The 17306-nt window shown below is 41.9% G+C and overlaps 1 protein-coding gene across 1 annotated transcript in view; it reads right to left on the bottom strand.

Annotated features, from left to right (window-relative positions):
* Nucleotides 1-13402: 13402 nt before the first annotated feature.
* LOC134146984 (maltase-glucoamylase-like) overlaps nt 13403-17306 on the bottom strand; it is a 53693-nt gene continuing 49789 nt past the window's right edge. The window contains exons 45-47 of the mRNA XM_062587681.1: nt 16668-16717; nt 15071-15241; nt 13403-13465 (exon numbers count right to left, since the gene is read on the bottom strand). Of these exons, the coding sequence (XP_062443665.1) occupies nt 13403-13465; nt 15071-15241; nt 16668-16717 (284 nt within the window). The remainder of the gene's footprint in view (nt 13466-15070; nt 15242-16667; nt 16718-17306) is intronic.

Raw genomic sequence — 17306 nt, 5'->3', positions numbered from 1 at the left:
CTGACCTCCCTTCCAATTTTACCTCTTTCATTGCCCCACCTAGGGAACAGCAGAGTCCAAATCACCTCTCAGAATGTGGCTCTCATGGTCCCTAGCAATGGATAACTTCCAGCTCTGTGGGAAGGGACTCTTCACAATGCATGTTGAAAATCAAGCTCTGGACAGCCAGTCGAAAGACTCTTTTCAGTTCATGATGTTTTCAAGGCACTGTGCAAACAGTAGCAAACACCACATTTTTTCCAGGGTGATGCTTCATTGTGGCAGTGCACTGGTCACTAAGCTGAGATACCAAGTCTTTCCTCCCTGTGCATTGAGTTACATACAATACAGATAGAAGCAGTTGCTCTGTTGAGGGATGCATTAATAACAACCAGTGCCAATAGCTTATATTTATTAAACAGTGTTGCTTTTGCTTCTCTGAGTGCTGAACTCAGCAGTATGCCCTGGGCTCTTGGCCACATTTTTCCATCTGAGGCCAGGAGCACGTTTGTCCTACCCATCTGCCAGGTGTCAGCTGTAGCTCTACACAACCAGAAAGTGGCAACTCTCTGCTCCTGACACACTTGAAACATCTCAGCTTTCCACATTGGTAGTTAAGGGACCACTTTTCTTCAAGATAAGAAGTGATGCTTGCACTGGTCCTAATTTCCAAAGAAAGCCCATCCTTAGATTTTCCCTGGAAATGAGCCACATAAGCGAGTGCCTGAAGTCACTGTTACTCCTCTGGCAGAAACATCCTCGCATGTGGGAAGCTGCCTCGTACTCCTCCAATGGAAACTTCACCTTCCTGTTAACCCCAGCCATTAGGTAAGAAAGAGCCCATGTCACCAGGAGGCCCTACCACAATTGGATGGCCATTCTGATACAACCTCAGTGATCTCAGAATCACCCCCAGCTGTTTGACCTCATGCAGTACCACCATGCACCTCTGAGCTCTAACACTGCCCCCCTCCAGGAACCCCAGTGCTTAGCTGAACTGGCTTGTCCCCTCAGGAGCAAGGGAAACTGGGGGCTCCCTGTGCCCTATGCTTAGATGTGTCTGGGGCAAAGGGAGTCAGAGAAGGTTGTGGGCCTGCTTTGCTCAGATCGACTAACATATCCTGTTTTTCCAATGTCCAGGAGTGAATATGGTGCCCAATGCTACATGTGTTTCCCTGTCCTCAGGTCAACACAGATTTTATGGAACGCTTCAAAATTTGAGCTTAGCTGATGAGGAAGGAGGCAGCAGTTCTTATACTAGCTGCTCCTGCTCCTGTTCATCATAGCTGAGAGTGGCCTTCAAAGAAAGAAAAGGGGAAAAAAAGACTGAAGATGTAAGATAGGAACCACCCTCCTCGTGTGCACCTGCTTAAGAAAGCGTTTAGCTTTCTGAGTAAAGACTAATCAAATTAAACACAAAGGTCTTGAGAGAATGGGAGAGGAAGGGAGAGGCAGAATGATCAAAGGAATGGTGATAGAAAGTCCCCAGTAACCTACTTGGTGAAAACAGAGCACTCTATAGGTTGTTCCTAAGATCATATTAGAAGAACAGAAGAACAGTTACACCATTGTAACTGTTACTCCATTTTAACTGCATACACAACCCAACAAGGTGACTCAGTGAAAACATCTCTTTCCCAGGAATGCCATGCAGATTAAGGGGAATTATGGTCCAAAGGGATAAAGGACAACTATAGGATGCAAGGGGACAAAAAATTTGATGTGGAGCAGATGGAATTTGGGAACTGTATGAAACCAATTATGGGATGTTTAGGGGAACAGACACAAAAGAAAGGGAGGACTCAGGACAGACAGGAGAGAAACAAGCTTGGGAAAATAGGAATAAAAAGGAGAAAAGGGGCCAATAGCATGTAAGCAAGGGCTAGTCAGTACACTTGCCTGATGGAGCACTTTGCATGATCACAGCAATCTGTCCTAAATTGGTATTAAATCCTGTTTCTTCTGTGTAACTGTGCTCCCTGTTCTGAGCCTGTGTTCAAGAACAGCAGTGAACTTTAAACTGGACTAGCTGCTGAGCAGGATAGGAGATCTGGGTGCTGACTTCTGGAGAGATCTATGCTCTGTGCCTGTATGCACAGGTGCATGTGCACATGTGTGTGGGCAACTGGGCAACTTCCAGTTGGACCAGCCAGCATGTCAGACAGGGGAGACCTTGGCAGGGTCTCTGCAGAACCAGGGTCAGGGTGTTTGTGCTGAGTGGGCTTTTGTGGGTACCTGTTGAGGTGTCACCCTCCTATCTGTGCTAGTCTTCCTGCTGTGGTGCCATGGGCTGTGTCCTTATCGTGTGTGTGTGTGTGTGTGTGCGTGCATGTGTGTGTGTGTGTATTTGCACATATCCAGGCTGGAGCTAGGAACAGGATCAAAGAAGCAACCTCTCCTCTCACTGGCCCAAGGAGGGGACATGCCCTAATTCCTACAGTTAATCAGGTTCAGTTGCCCCTAAGGTAAAACTTTGCTGGGTATCACTTAAACTGGTGGTTTGCTGTCTGAGTTTTTTTCCCAGTGACATGGCCTGATTTTTTATGCCTGTGAGTGAACCTATGATTGAGGTCTCCCTCTTTCAAGAGGCCTGCAGCACTCCTTTCAGTTGTTTGAACATTTGGGGTTGGGGTAGACTGGAAGACTGGAGAGGGTGAAAGATTCTAGATGTCTAGCAAGAAACATACTCCCAGCTCCAGAGAACAATATTCTATGTCCAATAAAGAAGGACCTTTACAAAAGAAAAAAAAAAGAGGCCAATATATAATATCAGAAAAGTATGTTTTTGAATGTTAGTGCACTGGAAAAAATGCCTCTGTTTCTGAGGAGTGCCAGCTTGTGTTTGTGAGGAGGGACAGCAATAAGCATTGCACTGTTCGTATACATGCTTGGGAACATGACAAAGAAGCCAAATCAGCAGGACTGACTTTCCACTGGCTGCAGAGGTAAAATAACACTCTAAGAAGCTTCATCTTTCATTGTTAATGGTTTTAATGTCCTGCTGATTTTTTCCAGATCTTTGGGCACTTCCTTATCTATCAAATCACAAAGCTGTATGAGACAGTACTTGATCAGGAGCTGTTTCAGTTGCATGAAGACCCATACCTATATGACAGGGCCCTTGGCAGTGACAGTGGGGTGACACTGGGCATGCTCATGTTGCGGAGCCGTGTGGCATAGTACTCTCCCAAGGTTCAGCCTCACAGCTGAGCTCTGGCAGGCTCTCATTGCTGCAGTCAGCCAAATTGAATTAGGCTGGCTTGGAAGATGGGGTTTGCTGCACTGAAGATGACACTGCATCAATCCTGCTAGCAACGCTGTGCTGGAGCTTGAACTAATGCTGGGGAATGGGGCCATGGAGATGGGACACTTACTTCACAGCTCTGCACATCATGCTGCTTTAACTGATACTTGGTGGTGCTTGCTATGTGGGTAAGAAGCACAGGGAGAAGCATTTACAGGACGATAAAGAACTGATTATTATCACTGCAAAAGCAGGAGGTGCTCTCTTGCCAGGCAGGGAGTGGAGGGGTGGGCTGCAGCTGGTCCTCTTGAGCATTATCTAATCATGCCCCTAGGTCTGGTGAAAGCAATCTGAAGGTGGACTCCCTCTACTGGCTTTTTGTCCTCATCTCAACTCTCTGAAATCGAGAATTTTCAGATTCTTTTATTTATTTATTTATTCTCTCTTGACTGCCTTCAAGTGGCACAGAATTGCCATTGATTAGCACCTAGATTAAGATTTCTTCTTCTGTCTGTGTTGTGTTTCTTGCCTTCAGCAGGCAATGCTGTGTACCTCTGGGGCTGAAAAAAAGTGAATGCCAACTATCTGGGAGAACTTGAAGCAGTTCTTACTTGGTCCTAGTGCGTAGGGAGGAAAGGATTGGTATCTAGGCTTAGTGATCACTCCAGTGGGTTGGACTCGTTGCTCTCTGCAGATTATTGCTGGGCATATTGGTTATACTCCTTCCTCTTGACATTACTTATGGAAATGGGAGTCCCACTTGGGAGAGGGTTGGATTTCTGCCAGGGAAGAGAGATTCTTGGAAACCTCTATGGGGATCTTCTGAAAAGCACATGGAGGGCTGTGAGAGCACAGAAACACACACAAAGTCCCGTGGGATGCATCAAGAAACACACAGAAGAATCTAAAAGACACTCAGAAAATTTTGGGGCACAGCAAAATGCAGATGGCAGGGCTCTAGGGGAACGATAGGAACCCAGGGCACACTAGGAAAGGAGTGGGGTCCTGCCAATGGTCTAACATGGCTAACCATGGTCCCTGGGGCGTGCCAGAAATCACTTGAAGTTTAAGAGTTGCTTTAAACTTCTCTTTGTGAGCCTTCAGACGTTTGAAAAGATTCTTCTTTTATTTTAGTGTTCTGATATGACAGTGACGCAGAGCTCAACCTGGACAGCAGCTTTAAAGGGAACTTAATACATAGATTAATAAGTTTATTTGCTGGTCTAGACAGACACTCACACTCCAGCTCTTGAACCAAGATTGTCCAAGCAAGGGAATTCATAGCTTGAAACACTTCCACAAGGAGAACTGAAGGAGGTGAAGAGCTACTAGCACTCAGCTAGATTGCCCCAAGTGTCTTCAGGGCTTGTAAATGTAGAGGAGAGAGAAAAAAGGCTTTTTAAACCAGATATACATGTTTCATACCATGTTCTTTTTTTTTTTTTTTTTTTTTTTTAACAAAAGAAAAGGGGAAACCTGCAGCAGTTGAGTTTTTTATTGTGGTTATGCTGGGATTTCCTGGTGAGAGGGTCTTGCTCTCCTAGGGGAAGAGCCTGGGCAGCTGAGTGCTAAGCCATGAGTGCTGGGATGCTCCTTAGGCAGCTGGAAGTAGTAGGGGTGAAAGGGATTTCTTTTCCTTTTTTGGGGGGGGAGGAACAGTCTCCTGAAGTGAAGGAGCAAAGGCGAATGACTAACTTGAATGTCCCTGACTTGGTTCAGCATCCTTGTAAGTCCTGTGTTTCCTTTTCTGTGTGCCTAGAGGTAAGTCTCACATTTCCTTTTACTCCTCTGTAAAAGTGAACCCATAATATGCAAACATTCTTTTCTACAAGGCCTTGCTGACCAATTTCTTTTCCGACATCAACTAATGTCTACTCTGAGTTCCCACTGCCCTTCCAGAGTAGGAGCAGCATTGGAAGGTGTGCTGATCTTTTTCTTTCCATCATGGAAAAGATAGTAAGTTAAAACAACAGTCCCTTGGTGACAGGACAGCTTCCCTGTTCCCTAGGCCAGATGACTCTCTTCCCTGGGACAGGCTTTGCCTCTCTCTTTCCCAGGGCTGCCAGGACCTAATGAACAAGAAGTCAAGAACTCCATCCCAATGAGCAATGTGGGCCTGCTGCTGAATGGGTTGGGGCTCTGGTGACAAAGGATACAGAAAAAGCAGAGTTACTTCTACACCTCAGTCTTTTCTGGAAAGATGATTTTCCCTCAGGAATCCCTGGCCCTGGACACCAGGAAGAAAGTCTAGAGAAAGAAAGTATTTCCCTTGGTGGAGGAGAATTAGATTAGGGATCCCTTAAGCAAACTGGACATGCACGAGTCCATGAGCTCTGATGGGATACACCCACAAGTGCTGAGGGAGTTGGCAGATGTCAATGCAAGGCCTCTCTCAGTCGTCTGTGAAAGGCTGCAGTGATCAGGAGAGGTGTCTGAAGACTGGAAGCAAGCAAATATCATGCCAGTCTTCCAAATGGACAAGAAGGAGGACTCGGGGAGCTACGGGCCAATTAGCCTTACCTCCATCCCTGGAAAGGTGTTTGAGCAGCTAATACTGGAAACCATTTTCAAGCAAATGAAGGATAAGAAGGTGATTGGGAGCATGATGGTTGTGATTAGTGACACTCAGTCTAGTTGAAGGCTTGTAGCTGGTTATGTAACCCAGGGGTCGATTCTGGGTTCAGTCTTGTTCAACTTACTAATCAGTGACCTGGAGCAAGTGACAGAGTGTACCCTCAGCTAGTTTGCTGATGATACGGAAGTAGGAGGAGCAGCTGATACACCAGAAGGCTGTGTTGGCATTCAGAGGGACCTCAACAAGCTGGAGGGATGGGCAAGGGGGAAAACTTGTGAAGTTCAGTAGAGTGCTGAGTCCTGCACCAGGGGAGGAATAACTCCATGCACCAGTATAGGCTGGGGGCTGACCTGCTGGAGAGCAGCTCTGCAGAGAAAGACCTGGGAGTCCTGGTGCACAGCTGGTTGACCATGAGCCAGCAGTGCGCCTTTGTGGCAAAGGAGGCCAATGGCCTCCTGAACTGCATCAGGAAGCTCATTGACAGCAGTTTGAGGGAAGTGATATTTCCCCTCTAGTTAGCACTGATGAGGTCACACCTGGAGTACTGGATCCAGTTCTGCACTCTCCAGTAGAAGAGAGATGGAGCAACAAGTCCAGTGGAAGGCCAGTAAGATGCTTAAGGGTCTAGAGCATCTATCATGTGAAGAAAGGCTGAGAGAACTGTGACTGTTCAGCCTGGAGAAGAGAAGACTGAGGAAAGATCTTGTGAAAGTTTTTAAATATCTGAAGTGAGGGTGTAAAGAGGATGGAGTGAGACTCTTTTCAGAGGTGTCCAGCGACAAGACAAGAGTCAACAGCCCTAAACAGAATCTCAGGAAGATACTTCTGAATCTATTTTCCTGTTGGGGGTGACTGAGCACTGGAAAAGGTTGCCCAGAGAGGTTGTGGAGTCTGCATCCTTGGAGATACTCAAAAGCTTCCTGGACAGGGTACTGGACAACATGCTTGGTGACCACGCTTGAGCAGGAGGTTTGAACTAGATGATCTTTAAAGGTTCCTTCCAACCTCAGCCACTCTGTGATTCTGAGGTGTTCCTAGCCCCACATGGCTGCTGCTTGCAAAAGGTAGTCTCGTCCATACTCATTCTTTTATCTTCCTACCATCCTGAGGATGCAGCCACTGCAACTGTAAAAATATGGTCAAAAATCCCTCCAAACCCTTTCATAAAAACCCTGACTCCAATTGACTGGAAGCTTGGAAAGGCTGCTTAGCTTTGGGCATTCCTGAATGGGCAAGTCATGTACCAGTATCGGTATTACTGGCTTTTGCCAGCACTCATTGTGCCATACCTGTTCCTTGGCCAGAAGTAAAGTTCCAAACGCCCCTCCCACCACTCCTCCAGCTGGGAATCCAGAGGCCAGGAGTCTCCCAGCCCCTTGTTATCTAACACTGCAGGCCAAAACTTGATGATCTGAGGTGATATGGAGGTTGCAGCTTATAGGGTCCTCTGATCTGGAAATAGACGTCACCATTACTGGCAAGTAGCATCTGTGCTTTCTTATTCATACAAGTGCTCACATTTCTATTATTAACAAGTAACACCCTAATGGACGTAAAGTCCAAAGAAGTGCACTTTTGGGGGTCTCCAACATCCTAGATATGAACTTAATTAGAGGTCAAACTTTCCATGATGCTCAAGGGAATATATGATCCCTCGGTGTCTCTGAACCAAACATCCCACTACCCTGGGTAATTGGAGAAGCACCTCCCCTACCTTCTGTGATCCATGTTGTTAATCTGCAATACTCCCCAAAACCTGCAAGCCTGGAAACAGATCACTTCCCTCCTCTCACAGGAGCAGGGAGTAATCGTCTGTACCCACTCCCCTTCTTATAAGCACTGTCTGGCCCATGTGCAAACCCAATGGCTCTTGGCAACTGCACCAAGGTATAAATTTACCTCTTCTCTCCATGTAGCAGTTCCCATAGCTGCCAAGGTACTCAATGCCATCTGCCTCGCCTCTTATATATGGACAGTGGAGTTAGACTTTAAAGATACGTTTCTCCAGTGCCTAATTCACTCAGACAACCAGGCTTATTTTGATTTTAGTTTGGATGCCATTCAGTACTCTTTTACTGCAGAGAACTGTTTAGTTTACTACCGTTTAATTTGCCACTTTGTCTCAAGCCTATTGCCACAATCCTACTGTCTCTCACAATCTCTTAGTTGCAGCATTAACTGAAATGCTGCTCATTTCAGTTCATATCCCCACTCATGATATCTCTCATCACCAATCTATTGATGATGTCCTGTTGGGTGGCCCAATACATGAATCTGTTACACAAGATATGATGCTGTTGATTTCAATCCTTAAGGAATGCTGGGATCTTTCCACTCCTCCTGACAAATGTCAGGGTGCTATCCAGAACATAATCAGCTTACAGGTTTCCCCGTGTGCCGGTACTAAAAGAATCCCTGAAAATGTTTTACAGTCTGTCATACCTTTACCTACTCCTTCCTCTAAGCACAGCCTGCAGAGACTTCTTAGTACTTTAAATTTCTGACATTCCCATATTCCTTGTTTTAGCCAACTAGCTTGCCCTTTGTATTCCTACTGCATAAGCGCTCCACCTGGGACAGGAACAATACTCACCAAAAAGCTCTAACCTTATACTTCTGTTCTAAAACATTCAACAGAACCACTACTTAGGCTCCCCTCACCCCCACTGGTAGACTGGAGCTCAGAGTCCAATAGAGTGAGCATGAAGCATGGTGAGACCTATTCCAGAAAACAGGTTGTAAAGATTCCACTCCTGAAGCATTCATTTTGGTAGCAAGGGGTGCGCAAGGCCTCATGCCTTACTTGCCACTTTTCTTGCCCTTCCTGACATTGACAAACTCACCATGGATTGTCCTCTCACACTTACAGTTCTGCATCCCCTTCTCTGGGATATCTTTTGCAATGTTTCCTTTCTGGAGGACTGCGCACAACCCAATGCTCAGTCCTTGGTATTGCTGCCATCATTGACCGAGTTTGCCCTCTAGTTCCCAACATTTTGTCCTCACTCCACTATCTTTTCCCTATCCTATTTTAGATGATAATCCCCAGACTTACCTCTTAAAGAAGCCCCTTCATTCACCTCCTCACATGAGGGTACTTAGTTTACAGATGGCTCCACAATTTTCTGCAATAATGCTTGTTTCGGGTGTGCTGCTGTCATTCACACTTGTGACATGCCATTAGAGGGGTGTCCAGAATTCTTTTAGATGCCAGGGTTAGTTGCACTGAACTCAAGAGATCATCATTTGTCAAGAGAGAGAGTTTATTAGAGCTAAGAGATTATAACAAACAAACATGAAGGTATAGTAAAGCTAGAAATGTAACAGAACAGAATATATATATATATATATGTATATGTATATATATATATATATATATATGTATATGTATATGTATATATAAGAGCTCTGCAGCTCAATCATGGGTGCATGGTACAGCGACCACTCTCACCCATTATAGGCCACACTTCCAGTCCCATTTTTCCCCTTTTCTCCTCATCACACTGTTGTTATCAAGGATATTCCCGTGGGTGGATCGTCAGGTCCACAGGCCAGCTGACTCTGGGTCAGAGTCCACAACAAGTGTACATGGCTCTCTCTCTTTTATATCCAGTCAAAAAAATGCCAGGCCATGCCATACAAAGACGACATGGCTCTAGCAAATACCAGCGTGCGCATCAGCAGGTCACCTCCTGCTTAGCACACAGCACTGCTCAGTGGATATCAACGTGCCCATTAACAGATGTTCTGTGGGGAATGGCTCCACAGCACTGAGGTGTCTACAGTGTGGGTCTGCAGTGTCACTTCTCTTTCATCTGGACTGGTCAATCATGAGGTCACTAGAGGAACCCCAAGCTGCAGCAACCCCACAATGTGGTGATGCTGGTTACAGTGCACCCAGGGTTTGTTTACTCTTGGGGAGCACCCCGCAGCAAACTCCTTTTCTATGGGATGCACCATTTGATGTGCCACACTCACCTGTATAGCACTTGTCACTCCACCCATTGACACCATCAGACATACACAAGTTTTTCAGAAGTCATCAGATTCCCTTTGGTGTGCAGTGGAATGCTTTTTGGTAAGCACAGGGTACTGGGGAAGTGCACACTGTTATTCATAGATGCCAACTACTTGTAATATCATATAAACAACTTTTAAAATTAACAGTCTCTATTCTAATAGCATCAATATTTGTCTGACCTATTGATCCAAATGTGGTAAATCAAAGTATTGTTCCAGTTCAATATGTTAACATAGAAATCTTATTTCCCTTAATTACAAGCATTTCTTTCCTGCACAGAAAGATTGGTTTGATCATAACCAACACTGAGGACATCTTCTTGTGAGTTCCATGTGATCTTTGGTGAATTAGTGTCCTAACACAACACATATTTGCAAGCAAAACAGGCGGCTTCCTTCAGTACAGGTTTCACAGTATGAAATACCTGCCTCCCAGTTTAAAACTATACTCTTTTTCAAAAAGATCTGTTAGAGCACCTATACGTCACACGCCCCTACTTGAGAGGCTGGCAAATAATTAAGTGCAAAACCATTTTACATCTTGATTTAAAAGAGTTCAGGCATGGATGGTTCTGTCTTCTATTGCTGCTATGGTTACAGAGAGATTCACAATTGCTTTTTGTAGTTCAGTTGCTCCTGGTCAGGGCATGAGTCTAGACAGAGAGGAAAGAAAGAACACAGGTCTTGGACAGGCATCCAAGTCAGAAAGGTTAGTGGCATGTCTGATTAATCATCTCCATGAAAGGATCTACTTCTCTAGTAATTCAAAATTCGTCTCTGAGTTTATATAACCCTTGCAATTGGGTTTTAAGGCTATTTGACCCTTGTAATTAGGCCCAGCAGCAATTTCTCTCTCTCAAGATAAGAGACAAAAGATTGCTATTAAACAGTTTCTTTGTTCCCCAGACTGGAATATTTCCTTTCATAGGAGCTTCAAATGTAGTTGATCACCATTTCCCCTCACTAGAAAGCCCTAGGGCTCTTATCTGCAAAGCCCAATCTCCATCCTGAATCCTGCCGTGCCTCAGTGGCAGGCAGAGTAGATAAAACGGGGGTGGGGGTGGGACACAGAGCATTTCTCACCTTCTTGCCGCTAGCCTCTGCAGCAGCAGAGTGCAACAGCTATCATCTCTCCAGGAGCTTTGTCTTCCATCCGTCAAATATTTAACTCTTCCATCTGTTCAGCATTCTGGTAAGCAACTCTATCATCGCATTTTTTTTCTGCACTCACTGTATTAGTGATAGATGTTATTTTCTTTCATAGGATGCTGGTACAAAGCTTTTTCCTCCCACAGGTATGGTTTTCAATACAACTGGGAGTTTTGTTTTTCTCACTTGAACGAAAAAGTCAACCTATGTGGGACAAGCCACTACTCTGCATTTTTGTAACTGTTTATCCAATTTCCAGTCAGCAGACAGAGTTTATTCATGAGTTGTAACATTTTGAGTACACTTGCAAAAGGATGACTCCCCCACGCCCTCATGCTGAGTTTCTGTCCCCATAGTCTCGGGAACCCATCCCAACTCGGCAGCCCATTGCTACCCTTTCATGTAAACACCTTAGTCAGGTTCAAGCATAATGGTTATGTTTCCATGCACACCAAATCTCCAGTGAGGCAACTGGAGATCACCAACGCAGGAGACCCCAGATGTCATGCAGCCCAATGTACTTACAGCCCCAGAAGTAGAGTGGTTTACGGCCCCACAAAATTCTCAGCGAAGCCCCAGTGGGCCTTGGCCAGCCCATAGACTGGTGAATTTGCTGCCTGAAGGCATAATGATTATCAACTTTATGATGCAGCACTTGACACACACATTCACATACTTTCCTGTTGGAGGATTAGGTCTTTTGGCCCATTTGATTCTTTTCACAGAATCAAAAATAGGTAGAGTTGGAAGGGACCTCTGGAGATCATCTAGTCCAACCTCCCTGCTCAAGAAGGGTCACCTAGAGTGTGTTAGAAAGGATTGCAACCAGATGGGCCTAGAGTATCTCCGGAAAAGGAGACTCCACAACCTCTCTGGGCAACCTCTTCCAGTGCTCTGTCACTCTCCCAGGAAAGAAATTCCTCCTCACATTCAGGTGGAACTTCCCGTGGTTCAGTTTTTGCCCATTGCCTCTTGTCCTTTCGCATGGGACAACTGGAAAGAGTTTGTCCCCATCCCCTTGACATCTTCCCTTCAGGTACTTGTACACGTTGATAAGATCCCCCCTCAGTCTTCTCTTTTCCAGGCTACAGAGGCCCAGCTCTCGCAGCCGTTCCTCATCGGGCAGATGCTCTAGTCCTCTGATCATCTTCGTAGCCCTATGCTGGACTCTCTCCAGTAGCTCCATGTCTCTTTGTACTGGGGAGCCCAGAACTGGATGCAGGACTCAAGATGTGGCCTCACCAGGGCTGAGTAGAGGGGCAGGATCACCTCTCTTGACCTGCTGGCAACACTCTTCCTAAGGCACCCAAGGAGACTATTGGTCTTTCTGGCCACATGGGTATGTTGCTGTCTCATGGTCAGCTTGTCATCCACCAGCACTCCCAGGTCCTTCTCTGGAGAGCTGCTTTCCAGCAGGTCAGCCCCCAGCCTGTATTGGTGTATGGGGTTATTCCTCCCTAGGCGCAGGACTCTGCGCTTGCCCTTGTTGAACCATGCACTCAAATTAGCCATTGCCCTAGTTTTTGCCAGGAAACTTCAAATATGGAAGCATTTGGGAATAGGAAGCATTTTAAATAGGTTTTAAGTAGAGTCACTAGAAATTACTCCTATCTCTAACAGGAAATTATTCTCAATTTATTTAATTAAAAATGCACTTTACCAAACTCTTTAGATCGCATACTGTATTCTTGAGATACAAAAATATCTTTAACATGAATTATTATTACAGTAAGCATACAAAAATATTTCCTTCAGTGAAATAAAAGCTCAGAGAATAAAATTTCTCAGTTAACGTTGAAACATCAAATTTAATTTCAAAGCTTCAGATCAAAACATTGGAGAACACAAGTTTCTGGCTAAAGTCATACAATATACTTCAAAAGATTTTTGCGAGTACCTTTGTCTTCTATAGATCAACAACAACTGGAAGCATCATTTCATGTTTAACTGCCTTTAAATACTTCTCAGTACTTACTTACACAGAGACTATTAAAATCAAGACGGAAGCTAAATGTAGGTAGACTTACAGCCCCATATACACCAGTTATTATCAACTACATCTTTTTTATAAAATTCAGAAAACATAAAATCAGCCAGAATGTCTACTTTGGTAATCATATAACAGATTTTAAGTTTGAAAGGTGAAGCTATATTCAAGTGCCATAATATTTAAAATACAAATTGTGCATCACATGAATAGTTTGCAGTTAGCCTTGAACAATAGTAAAAAGTACTTTATAGGCACATAATGCCTTACCATGAACTGAGTATAGCTAATGCATTTTTGTAGCACAAAGTATTTTAAGATTTTAAAAAAAGCAGTATGAAAATTGAAAGACCTTTTTAAAAAATAGGAAAGTTCCAAGGTGTTATTTGCAGTGTTATTTCCCTGTTACTTGAGTGTTATTTGCAGACCAGTGTTATTTGCAGGTACTCTAGCACCATTCCACCGTGTAGTCTCTGCCTAATTCAAGTTCAAGCTGTTGTATTAACAGGACCTTTGAAAAACAAACAAGCAAGCAATGACTAACTCTTTTTTGAAAATGCCTTGTTTTTCTACGGTTAATATAGAAGATAGCAGATTCTCATTTCAGATTACAATAATTTATTCTTATTTCCCTGATGTTTGCATCACTATGAAGTTATTTTAACTAACTCTTTTTTGAAAATGCCTTGTTTTTCTACGGTTAATATAGAAAATAGCAGATTCTCATTTCAGATTACAATAATTTATTCTTATTTCCCTGATGTTTGCATCACTATGAAGTTATTTTAACTAGCATATATTTTGGATTCCTGAACCCAGAGCTCTGATCCCTTCCTTTTTATTTAGAGATTATGTTCCTTTTGTTTAAACACAAACTTGGCACAAATTTTAATTTCAACTGTGCATTCCTTCTTTTTCCATCCAAAAGCAAATGGAAAAAGAAATATTTCTCCTTGCATTCTTAATTCACCTTTAATTTCAACTGTGCATTCCTTCTTTTTCCATCCAAAAGCAAATGGAAAAAGAAATATTTCTCCTTGCATTCTTAATTCACCTTTTCCATTACTTGCAAAGCTCATATATTTTTGGCTTGCCACTGAAAGGCCAAAAGAAATGAGGCTCAATCGAATACTGAATTTTGTAGAAAAGATGGTAAAATGCCAGTAATAGAAGAGATTAGGTTGTCTCACTTTATGAGAAAACTGGCAACACTAAATGCTACAGCAGTTCTGTTCATACATGGAAGATGTTCCATAAGAGGCTGTCTTGAAGGGCACTGCAATTATACCAGCATATTTCAGTTGTCTTTAGGAGATCCTGACTTTATTACTTTGGGTCACTCGACTTCTCCATGATAACATATATGATAGAGCACAAAGGGAAACAGTAAGAAATGCACTGGATGCATACAATTCACATAGACCGAAACCTTGACACACTGAAGTTCATGGAAACTTTGATAATAACTTCAGAAGGACTAGGATTTTACTTCTACAAGTAGGAACTCTGTGCCATAGGCACAGGAAGCAACTAAGAGCCTAAATATGATGGGACAGAAGAAGCGATGTTATTGGGCAAATTGTGTTGGGAAATGCAAACATTGTCAGAGAAGACTGACAACATCAGGATCATGCAGAGCCTCAGCACTTGTAGTTGCTTTTCCTTCTTTCAGATATCACAGGTTGCTAATGAACTATCAAAATTAGTGAAAAAAAAAGAAGAGAGAAAAGCCACCAGCTTTTCAAAGTCAGGAGAGATTTGGGTTCCTCCACAATAATTTCTACAGTGAAATGAGCCACTGTATGAATTGCATGATATTTATTATTTATTAAACAGAGTTGAACTTAAACATTAGCTAATTATAGCTTAGTGTCTTGCTGAAAACTTGCAGTAGTGACTGGTGAAAATACTTCAGAAATTCTGTAAGAGAAATTTTTTATTGCAGAGGTATCCCGAGTTCTTACCTCCAGCATGCCAGTGTCTTTGTTGCAGTAAATAAATCTTTTCATTATATTTTATATTTTATTTTATATTACAGCTGAGCTCTGAATGCCAAATATTTAAGAACACACACAAAATTGTGAAGACAGCATTTCCCCTTAAGTTATCTACTCACCTGGTTTGTGCTGTTATAAACTAGACTATGAGTAGATTCAACTGCTTCACTGTTCTGTGATACTGTCACATTTTGAACGTTTGACATCATTCCTAAGATTTTAATTTCAGTAAACTTTAAATTGTTTGGATCAGCATAACCCTGGTGCAAAACCTTGATCTCTAGAGCATTCTGAAAGGAAAAAAAAAAAAAAAAAAAAAAAAAAAAAAAAACAGTGATTTGATCTGTTTGTTTGACTGTTGCATGTCAGAGAATGCTTTTCTCAGCCTGCTTGAGCCTAACTGTTTTCTTCCTTTTATTCTGTTCTTTTATTTATTTTTTAATCCATATGCTGATATTTATTTGTCAGATATTGAGAGCTTCAGTTTTGGGGGATTGTTAATCTGGCTAAATCCTGGCCTCTACTATGTCTTTAATTGTACGCTAATATGTGGCACAATAAACTGTGCTGTCTCCACTGCTTCAGTGGGGCACAGTGAAATACCTGTGCATTCACGTCTCCTGATATGGCCAGTGTGTATTACAGTTTGCTAGTAGAGGCACTGTAGAAGTAGCATGGAGGCTAAGACAGTTTGCTCTTTTTCTTTGGAAATTTGAAAGAACTTTACCATTTCTAGCTCTGACTATACTCCAGGCTAGATATATTTGTTTTTGATATGATCTTCTTTTTCTAATTTGATGTAGTAGGTTTTGTGTCATATATAGATACATACACTTGACTGTGTGGCTTTGAAATATGCATGAATTGATGATCTAAAATTTATTCATTTAATTAGACACTAGTAAATTATCTTTAAAAGAGACCCTGATTATACTACTAAAAAAATACCATTGTACTCGTACTTACTTGATTTTTGCATCGATGTATATTTTCATTTTATAAAAATAATTTATAAAATAAACCTATATGTTCAAAATGATATGAAAAATTATAATATCATAAATACATAACACACAAAATAAGCTAAAATAAATACCTTCAGAATATTTTTAAAATTTGCTTTTAATAAAATATAATATTAATTATATTATATTAGATCCTGATCAAATACACTCCTTCTCAGCTCCTTCATATACATCAGAATAACTAGCAAATGTGTACATTTAGGATTCTAGTCAGTCTACTGTTAAGCTGCAACCTGCTTTCCCACTGAAATCGTATAACCAGATATGGAATATTCCTATATCCAGATATGGAATATGAGCCAGTATCTGTCTTAGAGGTTTCAGGCTGGACTAGCCACTTAATACATATATATGCACATCTGTGAAATGACCGTAGTGAGTTAAATTGTCCTGATTTATACTGATATGAATAATGAAAAGTGAGTTTATCCTTCTGATATCAAGTTTGTTAACTTTACTGAAAACTTGCAATCTCAAACTTTTTTTTTTTTTTTTTTTTTTTTTTTTTTTGAATTAACAGTTATGGACCTGCAACAGTTTATGATACTAAATGAGAACTAGTCTATTATAGAGAATTAATGTTATGGCAGGCTATCTAAACAACAAAAAATTCTGAACTAAAATACCTTGGGCTAAATACATAACAATAATCACCCAAAGTAATCAAAAACTGAAAGGTAACATTACATACCTGTGTAGCACTAAATGATGTTAGCAGATATCTACCATCTTCATATGCATCTGTTAAAAAAAAAGAGTAAAGTAAAAAGCTCAATTCTTAAGTATCAAAAGAGCTCAAATAACCAGAGGAATTTTAGGTACTTGCCTTTTGGCTCTATAGAGAACAGATCACAGAGATCCTGCTGAAGTGCACCTTGTGATTAATGTTAATTTCTTTTGTCATTAACCTAAATTAACATAGTCATAATTTCTAAATTCCACTGATAACAGGTGGTGATGTACGAGAAGCACCTCCAAATACACTGACAATATCCTGCAGATTTCCCAACACGTCATTATACTAAATAATAATTTTGTGCATTACTTTTAGTAGTCTCAGGTGACAATTTATGGTTATTACAAGGATAATACACTGTGAAGATAAAGGATAAGAGATGTTTAAATATCTCTTACCTGAAGATAATTTAAATTTATTAATATTGAGAAAATTAGTTAAAACTTCCCACTTAATCTATGGTTATGCTTCCATTAAGTATGAGAAAATATTCTTATTACGCATTTTGTGCTTGGTCCAGTGCATAATTTATTTTTACAAAATATGAATTCTATAAATAATCCTATTTATTTGTGGAATTATAAATACTAATTT

The sequence above is a fragment of the Rhea pennata genome, chromosome 14, assembly GCF_028389875.1.
Source record: "Rhea pennata isolate bPtePen1 chromosome 14, bPtePen1.pri, whole genome shotgun sequence".
Lineage (NCBI taxonomy): Eukaryota > Metazoa > Chordata > Aves > Rheiformes > Rheidae > Rhea > Rhea pennata.
Note: the sequence above shows the minus strand (reverse complement) of the source record. Positions and strands in the feature narration are given on the sequence as shown.